Source organism: Ctenopharyngodon idella, chromosome 4 (genome assembly GCF_019924925.1).
Source record: "Ctenopharyngodon idella isolate HZGC_01 chromosome 4, HZGC01, whole genome shotgun sequence".
Classification (NCBI taxonomy): Eukaryota; Metazoa; Chordata; class Actinopteri; order Cypriniformes; family Xenocyprididae; genus Ctenopharyngodon; species Ctenopharyngodon idella.
The window spans coordinates 5,460,215-5,472,084 of NC_067223.1; the positions used below are offsets into that span (position 1 = coordinate 5,460,215).

At 38.6% G+C, this 11,870-nt stretch overlaps 1 protein-coding gene across 1 annotated transcript; it reads left to right on the top strand.

Annotated features, from left to right (window-relative positions):
- Positions 1-546: 546 nt before the first annotated feature.
- On the top strand, positions 547-11,043 carry lrrc17 (leucine rich repeat containing 17). The gene is made up of 4 exons (XM_051890920.1): positions 547-732; positions 4,386-5,234; positions 8,298-8,453; positions 10,431-11,043. Exons 2-4 carry the CDS (start codon positions 4,490-4,492, stop codon positions 10,847-10,849), a joined length of 1,320 nt encoding a protein of 439 aa, XP_051746880.1. The 5' UTR covers positions 547-732; positions 4,386-4,489; the 3' UTR covers positions 10,850-11,043.
- The last annotated feature ends 827 nt before the right edge of the window (positions 11,044-11,870 follow it).

The following is an 11,870-nucleotide window of genomic DNA, read 5'->3' on the forward strand; positions in this document are numbered from 1 at the left end:
AAACATTTCTAACGTGATTACGCAATGCGTGGCACATCGCAGAGCAGTGCAAGATGAGCATTTGTGATTAAAAAGTATATACATTTTTACATTACATTAGAAAATGACTGATTGTGTCACTAGATAAGACCCTTATTCCTCATCTAGGATCGTGTAGAGCCCTTTGAAGCTGCATTGAAACTGCAATTTGGACCTTCAACCCGTTGGTAGCCATTGAAGTCCTGTTGGAGAAAAATCCTGGAATGTTTTCCTCAAAAACCATAATTTTTTTTTCGACTGAAGAAAGAAAGACATAAACATCTTGGATGACATGGGGGTGAGTAAATTATCAGGAAATTTTAATTCTGAAGTAAACTAATCCTTTTAAAAAAATATCCAGAAACATAGTTTGAATGGGGTTCCCTCATCCAGAGTCTGTTTGACATCAGACTAATAAAGAGACTCACAAAGTGCTGGAAGCCTGAAGGCGGTACAGTTGTAAAAGGGACATGTGGGTCTGCTCGCCTGCACAGAGATGCAGTGTGTAATTTAAAACCAGGCACAAGCTTGGGGGCTGCACTGAGCCTCACACAAATATGCTCATGCACATACGCACACACATACAGTCAGACAAAGCGGCACGCAGAGTTCAGGCATCCAGCACCGCAGCAAAGCTCATGACAGGACAAAAAGATCAGCTAACAGGACATATCCAGATTGGATGAGTTTTCGGATGAATTTCCCTGTGCACAGGTACCTGAAAGCTTACATTTTACATGTGCATGTTTGCATGTGTGTGGTTTACAATGAGAAAATCTTTCTCGCAATGCCAGTGCAGATGGATGTACAGTAAGTTGTGCACTGGACTGCAGTTTTGTAAGAGGGCTTGCATGCTTCCTGCAATCTTAATTTTGGCAGGGATCAGGGCATTGGCTTGAGTCAGTTTGTGTGAAAAGTTTGTTTAGCAATTGTGTCTCAGAGCAAGATGCCATGTCTAACTCCACATGCTGGTTCAAAAAAAGTAGCAAAAAAAGGAGAAAGACTGGGTGATTATCCTAAAATGCATTCTATTTAAAAAAAAAAAAAAAAAGTATTGATTTTTTTTATGTTGGTCTATGTGAGTCCAAAGGCTTCCTCTGCTTAAATATATGTGCTGAGTAGGTTTTTCATTTGAATACAGATTTAATCAGTTGTATCACTTGTTTTTTAAAGGCTGAGTTAAAATTAATTCAGGAAAACACTCTGATAGAAGAAAAAAGCTTTTCCTAACAGTGCAGGAAGTTCAAATGGTTTTAATTAAGCGCCGCTAGCCAAGTAAGCTTGTCCTCTCACACACACATACACACACATTGTCCTGATAACTGGGAACTACATGGTGTAGGAGGGGGGGTAAATTCTTCTCAAGGTCTCTAACCTAAAAGACCGGGGTGTCCTTAACTTTGGACTTGAAATAATCAGGAGCATTCTTTTGGACACACTGGGTGACCTGAAATTTGGGTGGCATGGAAATTTTAAAAAAGAAAGGAGGTGAAAAGTAAATACACACTCCCCCCTCATATTGGACACTGAACAGTGCCTGCGTTCTGCTCCATTTCCCATTGAAGTTTTCCATCCCTCCTTTCTTTCTATTATTGTAGTAAACCAAGGCCATCATGGCAGCCATGTCTCACACAAGGGCTGCGTTATGCTGGTTCATTCACCTGAAGTGCTGACTGCTTCCTGTTAATGTCCACTCCATTAGCACTGCTTATAAGCCTCAGACAAAAATCCGCACAAGCTCCCTTTATACCTGGGATTAACATGTTGGCAACACTTGGCAACATCAAAAATGACGCATAAATGTAGCCAAGGCGCATTGCTATCATGTACGGAAGCCTAAAAGTCATGTATTATAATTTTGTCATGTTTTGCTTCAAACTTCAAGTCATGAGATCTCAACTTGTTTCTAGATCTTAACAGTACAAAAGTTGTTTTCTTGTGATCTTGACTTAATTTTTGGTCTAGATCTCAACGTAACAAAAGTAGTTATTTAAAAACATAAAAATCTCAAAATTTGAAACTTTGAAATGTTTTTTTGTTTTTTGTTTTCTGATAGGAAAAATGTAAAATGACAGGAAATCTTTAATTAATGCAGCCGCTACATGGCATTTTTCATTTGGCTTGGGTAAATACTGTATGATTGAATGTCACAAAGGTGCTGATGAAACCCAACAGAAACAAATCTAGACACAAACGCATGTTAATTCACTGATCTGCACAGCAATGCATTGCAATCTGTCATAATATGCACTTATAGTTTGTAATTAAGAACATTGTCCATTGACATAACAAGTGTATCAAGTTTGTGACAAGAAAAAGTAGGAAAAAGTAAAAAAAAAAAAAACACTAAAAAAAAAAAGGGCTAAGTGATTATCACACAGTGTGTTCATATGATGTCAGTCACGGCATTTTATCACTGGAAAGAGGGAACATGGAACAGTTCCTGCAAATGCAATTTCTACAATTTAATTGCACGTTACATCTGTGAAAATAGCTGCAAAGCAACGTAACTGTAGAAAGTAGCATGTCAGAGGTTCAAGGCTTGCCAAGACCTGTTAGTAGTTTTACAGTGTCTTGAAAGGCCTGAAGCCTCAAAATCCATCTGTGAATTACAGATTTTCACTGATATATTCTAGTAAGGAGGACCAATGAGTGCTAGTGTCGTGAATGGTTCACCGGCGAGTTACGCAACAGTTTTTTCATAACAGAAAGATCAGGCTGGTTGCAAAACGAGTACAGTACAGCATCCTGGTTTAAGTTAATGTATTTTACTACAGCTGCCCTTCCAGCTTTGTCCTGTTTCTTCTGTTAGCAAATTGAAAGTGTGCTCTAAATAGCACACTGTCGTCTCATAGAAGGACTATAATAGATGGTGAAAACTATCTGTAAACATTCCCACTCATCTTAATTGACACAGAACTATTTAAACAAACAGAGCAATGTTTTGAAAGTGCTACAGAGCCACAGTCTTTATAATTTTGAGGACATCAATCAACAAATGGCTTATAGATGTCTCTGCACAATAAAATGGGAGCATTGCACAGTTACTCAGGCCAAGTCTATGGGAGGTATTTATAACAATAATGCATGAGAAAACTTAGAGAAAACATGAAGGAAATGAAGAGGCCTTATTTATTATCGTTATTAAATAGTAAAAAATGTAGCTTGTCTCCCACAAGGCAAATGTTGACATAGAAGGGTGTGGGCTCATAAAAAAGAGATTATGCCAGAAATTGGGTTGTAGTTCATTCTGTTTTTATGCAATCACTGGGGAAAGCAGTTATCCAAATATTTTAGATAATTTTTAATTACAATTTGATCATTACACTGCAATCCGATCCTTGACATACAGTAATGAAAGTTTAAGAAGTTTCCCTACTCTAAGGAACAATTTATGACGGAGATGGACTATTAAATTGTTGGTCATTATTAATGCATAACCAAGGTGTAAATGCAGCCACAATGCAAAGTGGATGTCAGGTGTGCATTAATTTCAATAATTCAATGCATATTTTATACTAAATTATATCAGAGTTATCACACGTACTTGTCTATAATGTGTTTATTTCAAGATATTTTTCAGGGGGTTTTATCCCTATACTGATCCTGTGTCTACATCTACTTTTTTATAACCCAAGTCGCCATTGTTACTAATTCGGAAAGAATGTGGCAAAGTGATATTGAAATGTAATGCAGTCCACAAACCTGGAACTACTTCACAGCCATGCCATTATAGAAAAATAATACCTGGGAACATCTGTAAACAGATTTTTGGGATGATGTAATAGGACTGGCACATATCATTTCCCAGTCTTGAAGTCTTAAAGTTAAAAATGGTTTAAATAACATACTTACAATGAACGTAAACAGGGCTAGGCAGATCAGAATCAGAATCTGAAGGAATTTGTCACCAGTATGAGGCGTACCACACATGTAAGAACATACATTAAACTTCCCATTGTCTGCATACGTTCATAAAGTTCAACAACAATAACCGGCCAATAACAGTCTACAAAGGGGTGTAAGCAAAATCTTTACCTGACAAATCTAAAAGTTCATCTGCCTAGAACAGTAGTTTTTATGGAATCATTAATATAAGCGCTTTAGCAAAAATATGAGCTTGAACCCTTCAGATTCTACCACGAAGATTAAATTATTTGTTGCCAACTCAGTTTAAGTTGTATTAAACCTGCAACATTCCTTTAGAAAGAAAGCACTGTCCTACAAGGTTTTACTTTTTTTACAGTCAGACAAAGAATTTACAGTCAGACAAAGGTTCTTTTCACTTGTACATATGCCCTCTTCTCTCTGTTCAGAATACAGCTCTTGGTTGTGCAGTTATTTACATTTTGTTTGCTTTTTCTCAGGGATTGCAGCTGTGCCCTCTGACTCTGACTAAAGGAAGCTCTTGGTTTATCGAGGTTACGCTGAGACATCACTTGACTGGTTAACCCAGCTGCTGCTTTTTGCCATGCGGCTGCTCTGCGGTCTGCTGCTACTGCTGTGCCTGGTAGTCTGGGCAGCCGATGCACGGAAGGGTGGAAGGGGACGTCGAATGCGGAGTCAAGACCGTTCGAGAACAGTCAAGCGGTTTGCTGCAGACTGCAAGGAAAGTGTAGACAATGGGGAAAAGTTCTTTGACTGCCAAGAGCGCCAACTGAGAGCAGTACTATTGGGCTGGCCGGAGGACATTCACCACCTGCTCCTGGCACGAAACAGGATTCAGGTGCTGCGAGACAACACCTTCAGTCACTTCCGGAACCTGAGGAGCCTGGATCTCCAACAGAATGAAATATCCCGCATAGAGGAGGGAGCGTTCAATGGCCTGAGCAGACTCACCACTTTACTGCTGCAGCACAACTATCTGCAGGTGGCGAACGAAGGCATGTTGATCCCCATGCCTCAACTCAAGTACTTGCGACTCCATGACAATCCCTGGAGGTGTGACTGCCAGCTGGACAGCCTGGTTAGGCTCATACAAGTGCCCAGTAACCGTAACATCGGCAATTATGCACGATGTGCAGAGCCTAGGGAGTTCTCGGGCAGGCAGCTGAAGAAGCTGGATGCAGATCTGCTGTGCTCCCCTCAGCAGGAGAATGTACCTATCCTGCATCCAGATAATCAGCCCCTACCGGCTTCTCAAAAAAAGTCTGATGCAACCTCTCTCTGCCACACCTACATTCACCCGGTGGCCCGTCTAGACTGCAGGAACAGAGGTGAGAAATCTATTGCTCAACAATGTGAGGTCCCTTTTGTAGCGAGACATTTGGGGAGAGGTGAGAGTAAAATAAAGTTGGTGGTTGTGAAGTAACAGAACCCATTGCCTTGTTCGGGAAAGTCCAGTGATTCACAATTGCCAAACCATGGTGACCATAATGGCCACCGTAAAGGTGCACACAGTATTTTCCGTTTATGTTGCGATGTAACAGGGGGGTTACCAAGACAGAGTGAGCAACATTTGGCTATTGTGTAACCTCAACGGTGGTACCATGAACAATTCGGCCAACCAAAGTGATTTTATCGCCTAAAAGAGCTTTTAATAGGTACTCTATTCAGTGATTAGCATTCCCACTAAAACAAATTAAATAAGAAAGAAAAAAAAAAACATATTTAAACTATTCAACCTAAATTTACTACTCAGTTTATTGAATTATCTATCTGCAATTACTTTTCAATCATTTCCATTTCCATGAAACATGATTGTGGAAAGGTTTGTGAAGAAGGCTGCCTAATGAAATGCAATTAAACAATTAAATCTGACAGAAAGATGAACAGACTTAGTTTGAAAATGTGTGGTTTCTTGTAAGCAAATTGAAATGTTGAAACAAGTTTTTTTTTCCAGTGTCATCATGTAGTGGTTACTCTGCAATGCCTGTTAGGGCAAAGTGTAATTTATTCCACAATAAACACTCACACAATGAGTAATGCTTTCCTCAAATCCCTAGAAACTCCCTTTTAATTGTGCAAAAGTAGCTTTTTATCTGTATTGTTTAAGAAACAATACATGCACACACAGTATACTGAGATGTTGGTGTAAAATTGAGGGGGGAAAAAATTGATTGATTTCTAAACAGACATTTCTGAAAGATTTTTTATTTCTGCCGACTCAGCATGCGGTAAATTACTCTAACTCACAGCAGAGTGGAAGAAACGTCTGGAAACATGAAATATAAGATGCAGAGAACCAGCGGAAAGGGAATGAGTATCTTTCCAGCTTCAACATCTGGAGACGCTACTCTAAGGACACATATAATATATGCCATATTCAGACTGTTATCAAGACACCATAACTTTTCTGAAGCTTGAATCTCAGTATTATATTTCAAAAGGCTTTCTGCAAAGCAATGCTCACATAAGATCTCCTTGTGACTCTGTCCCCTCAACAAAGTTAACTTCCAAATCCTTAGGAAATCCCACATTGCTATGGCTATACATGGGAATCTCCATGGGAATCTGAGAACAATGCTGTCTGTGTGTCGAATGCATGTCTTGTAGTGTTTTTTGTGAAGAACTTCGGACAAGAGGGGATTTTTATGATGAAGAGATAGCTGTAAGATATGACAAAACAAAATGTCATTGAAATTTTATTCAGGGAAGACATATATAATTCAGTGTTTAACTATGAAAGAGTTCTTTGTCATTGCAACATTTTCTTCATATGTAATTAAAGCAAAGCAGAAATGTGTTCTTTTCCCAGAAAGTCAAATACATCATCAATCAGTTTATTAAACTGATATATTGAACACTTCATTGCCACTCATTGCACATTTCTGTTACAAAAGCTGTAACTGTTACTGATTAATCTATAAAAAAATGATAATTCTGATGATCTCTACTTGGCAACTTAAAAATGGTATTTTCTACACATATTTTTTTTTAACTTATATTCTCTGGAAACCTCAGTTTCACTCTACTGCACATGAATCTTGAGTTCTGCATCTGGCAAATCAAAGTTTATTATTTTGAAAAACTAGCTAAATGTGCTCTGACATCCATATAAAGAGACACAACCAGGCCAAAGATGGAGTCAACATGGTTAGATGAGGCAAGCAAAATGTGTGTGATACAAAACAGTCAATGTGAAATAAATGAAGTCAGATGGGTTTTAAAGTCAGTGGGATTTGTAATTCTCGACTTGTCAGAAATAGTGAGTCAGCAGTCTGGAGCTGAGGGAGGCATCCTGAATCACTCCTTCAAACAAAAAAAAAAAAAAAAGTCACACTTTTGTAGCATTATATCATCTGTTCCGGGACCTAAGGAATAAATGGCTATTTCTTTTGTCAGCTTTAATCGCAGAAAGCCTGTGCAGGAATCTTGTGGCAAGAGCAGGGAGACTAAAAGCCAAGTATTAGTGATCTCAGCTTCTGGGAAGGCTTTTCCTTGAATTAGTCACAAGAATAACGGCATGTTAATTTCTTTGGGTACAATTCAAAAGTCTCCAGATCCCAGAGACACTGTAAAGTAGGTTAAAATCTACTCTAGTAGCAACTTTGGATAAATCCGTTTATATGTGGCAGTACAAAATGTAGACTGCAGAATGTAAAATCTGAGCAAGATCTCTCATTGAAGGCACTCTTGGGTTTAAAACAGGTGCTCTGGCGGGTCCTAGCAGGAAGTGCAGCTGTATCTGTTCTGTACGCTGCATGTCAAGCTGACGAGTCCCACGATAACATTTCCGAATATCACAGAGACAGTGATGTCTAGCAGAGTTTCGAGTGTTACCACCAAACGTGTGCCATGTGTATGATTTTAATAGCTCTCTCTGTGGTGATATAAATAAATACGGCCAGGCAGTTTGCTGGAGCCCTCTAAAGTGTTGTGTTGAGCTTTTGAGTGCCCAGATTCTTCCAAAATAAACAGAGAGCTCCTTCACAATAATTACTGTCACACAAGCGTTGCATACAATTTAAGATTCATATACAGATACTAGTTAGTTTGAATCCCATTATCAGCAAGTGTCTGAGAAAATGACTTTAAAAGACCACCAACGAGGAACCAACTGTACAGAACTTCCAACAATTGTCATGGCAGATGTTTCCATGTATGGGTAGCCTGCTGGAAGTCTTCTGGAAACACAGAAAATCAATCAGAGTCCTTTGCAAGCACATGGACAATTTTGTACTAAACAATATTCCCTTGCAAATCAACGGAACAACTCAAAGCAAAACAACATTTGTTGCCGAATGTACTGTCATTTAAACATGTAATTGTGCTAATTATGAAGGTACCATTTATAATAGGCCTACATAATTACAGTAATTCAACTCTCTCTTTCGCAGACCTTAAAACTGTGCCGGCTGACATCCCGCTGGATATTGTGAGATTGGATTTATCCAGAAACAACATCAAACAGCTGAGACCGAAGGAGTTTGTAAGCGTAAAAGACCTAAAGCTCTTGAACCTAAGTGGAAACAGTCTGGAAAGCATCGACACAGGTGAGCCAGCGGTACACAACAAAATCCAGTCATTAAGACATATACTTATTTGATGGTTGAAGGATGAAAGAACAAAGATTATGTACAAAGTACAGGAAGCAGGTGTTTGGTACAGCAATTTGTGTAATATCTTGACATCTTGTCAAGACTTGAATGAAAAGACAATCCATGGGGTCTCCACTAGAAATGATTAACTTTCCTTTCCGCTGGAATCAAAAAATGAGGCAAGTTCTCTTTGTGCATGATAGTGGCTAAAGGGCTAAAGGAATTCTATGTCCCACAAATCACTCGTCAAAGGAATGGGTGGGTGAAAGGTCCTAAGAAAATTATGAGTATTTTTGGAAAGTAAAGAAAAGAAGTCATGAGAAAAATCAAAGCGAGCCCCAACTATGCAGCACAGCTTTCAAGAGCTGTTATTGTGGAGAAAGCAATAAACATCAGCATGTTAATTAAGCTTTTACCAATTAGAGCAAACAGAGCAGGGGGTTAGCTGAACAGAATTGCTTGTAAAAAGTTGTAGGCGATTTCTTGCTGAGCAGACACATTTAGCAGCTTTGGGAATACTTTGTTCATTCTTCCATGGAATACAAAATGACTTGTGTGTTAAAGCTAGTGTTTTTAAAGATTGGGATCTGTTCAGATGATATATGAACATTTGCTAATGATCTTAATGATGGCTAAAGTGTTACCAAGACAGTACAGCTGGGTTGGCTGACAGTCTGGGTGGTGGGTCTCTAAACTTTAGGTAGTACTTTCTTTAATCTTATTTCTGAAATACTGTACAGTCAGCTATGTTTGGTTTAAAGCAAACCCATTTCAAAAGTCAAAGTATAAATGGCATACCACTGTGTTCCCCTTCCTGCATTTTTTACAATTAAGACTACCCCAAAAATGCTTCCTCAGAAGTTTTTTGGTATTCACATAATTCACATTCAATTCTTTTTCTCTCACCATAGAGAGAAATACAAACAAAAGCTAAGTACTTGCTGATGTTGCTATAATTATGAGACATTTAAGCCTTTCTAAACTGCTTCAAAAAATGTACTTAATCACAGTCAGTTGGGCTCTAATGAACAAACAGGGTGTGTCATCTAATGGTTCCCTTAAGAGAGATGATAACACTGATTCAGTCACACTACAGGCTCAGGAACTGCAGTCTTCCTTCTGTTTAGTTCATCAGTCAGCTCAGAGATCACAGGGAGAACACAGCTTGAACTGACAGCAGATTACCCTCACTTCAATGTAAAAGATGTGTAATTCATTCAGACCTCTAATTTAATTCTTATGATGGAAATCTTTTGTGAGATTGTACCAGAATGTTTAAAAGCAGAAATGTCACAGTCACTCTAAAGGGAGTAATTCTTTTTTTATCAGTAAGCACTGTTTCTGAACTCCCTGAAAATCCTCAATTGTAGTCTCGAGTTTTCTTAAGGGAACGTATACACAACACAATATTCCTAAATAAAAAAATTAAATAATTCCCACCCAGGGGTGGGGGGGTTAAGGTCTTGTTGAGTAGTAAACTCGTGGTTTTTTAAACATTCAAGCATGAAAACCCATTTTAGTAGACCCCAAAAACAAAATCAAGACTTTGTAAAAGGGCATAATAGGTTGCGTTTAAATGAATTATTCAGTCGATAATATATATTACATTTATATAATCATATAAATCATGTATATGTCACAAATATATAAAATCATATAAATCTATTTTATTGATAATAAAACATAACTAGACATTCATATTTCATAATGTATTTTCTAAAACTGAGGGAGTCGTTTAAATACTAGTATTCAAAAGCATATCACTAATGCAGTCAATACAGTTTAATTTGTGCTTGTTTTTATTTTAGTTTAGTCGTAGTTAGTTTATAATGTGATTTTTTTTAATGTATTATTTATATGTATTTAAAACATTTTGAAAGAAATTTGAAGAGACCGTCTATCTATTCATCTGCTTTTTTCTGTTTTCTGTAGCTGCCTTTACGGGTCTGCTGTACTTGGGAGAATTGGACCTGTCCAACAACAGCCTACATTTTTTTCAATATGGCGTTTTGGAGGACCTGTACTTCCTGAAGAAACTATCTCTGGGGGACAATCCCTGGATTTGTGATTACAACATTCATTACTTGATCTACTGGCTAAAGCACCACCCCGGTGTATCCCACACAGGTCTGGTGTGCAGTGACCCAGAAGAGTTTCGTGGTTGGCCAGTGGAAAACTACGTGAAGACCTACAACGCAGACTGTCCTAAAGACAAGCAGATGGGCCAGTCACCTGACTCTGACCCACCGGGCATCACAGCTCAGGAGCTCACTGCTGAAATAGACGAAGAGGAGCTGGGGCCCAGACCTTACAGAGGGTACAAAAAATATGAGATCATCCGTCTGTCTTAAGGCGGAAACTGTGATGCTGTTGGGAACTTTTTTTTTTTTACATGAACAAATAGTTTTTCCAGCAAAATTTAGACTGACACATTTGCAGATTCATTCAGTCTAATCAGAATTGAAGCAGTTGATGTTTACGTATTGTTTCTAGTAATATTGTAAATTGAATCTCGATAAATAAAATTTACAATTTTTTTAATTCATTGCTGGGTCTGATTTTTGTCCATTAACTAAGTACGCACACAGCCACAAATGCGTAAAGGGATAGTTCATCTAAACATAAATATATTGTCATCATTTACTGATCGTTCACATAGGTACCTAAAATTGTTCACGTATTTCAGTTGAGTATGTTTTGGGTTTAAAGCTCAAGGTATAGCCTACTTCATTTTTTTTTGTGTGTGTTCGACTGAAACGCGAGCCTTGCGTTTCAGTTAAATGCACAGCCTTGCAAAGTATACTTCATTTGACTCATTCGCATACACAGGGCACGGTTGCCACCTTGTCGATAAACTAATTGTTGTAAAAAAAATTTAATGCGCATGTGCAACCTGTTACAAAAATCTGGCGGTGAGCATACTCTTCTGATGACGAAATTCGCATCACGCGCACTGTACGCGGACCAGAGACTGCAAAAAAATATGGACGTAGTGTCCGTGACGTCACCCGTAGGTTTCTGAAGAGTATTTTTGAAGCCGGCCATTGCCAACTTGGGTGGAGCTGAGGTGACGTGACGGCAGCAGACAAAGGGCTAGTGGTGACAGCAGTGGCAATCCAGTTGTCACTCAAGTGGCCGCGCCCTTAATTATGCAGAACTTTAAGGCTTAATATAATTTAAACGGATGAGTTATAAAAAAAAACTCACCCCCCTCACAGTTGTCATGAAGGGCAAAATTAGTTGTATAGACCAAAACCACAATTTGTACCAGGCTCTAAACATGTTTTTTTCTGCTGTAAAGTTGGGCATTTTAACATGGGGCTCAATGAGATTCTGCTCTCTTTTGGAACCTGTCCCTAGTGGCCAGTTGAT

Excerpts from the sequence above, each read along its gene's own strand:
- lrrc17 (XM_051890920.1), top strand. The coding sequence starts at position 4,490 with ATGCGGCTGCTCTGCGGTCTGCTGCTACTGCTGTGCCTGGTAGTCTGG. Across the intron at positions 5,235-8,297 it reads TCTAGACTGCAGGAACAGAG|ACCTTAAAACTGTGCCGGCT; the intron begins GTGAGAAATCTA and ends TCTCTTTCGCAG. Across the intron at positions 8,454-10,430 it reads TCTGGAAAGCATCGACACAG|CTGCCTTTACGGGTCTGCTG; the intron begins GTGAGCCAGCGG and ends TGTTTTCTGTAG.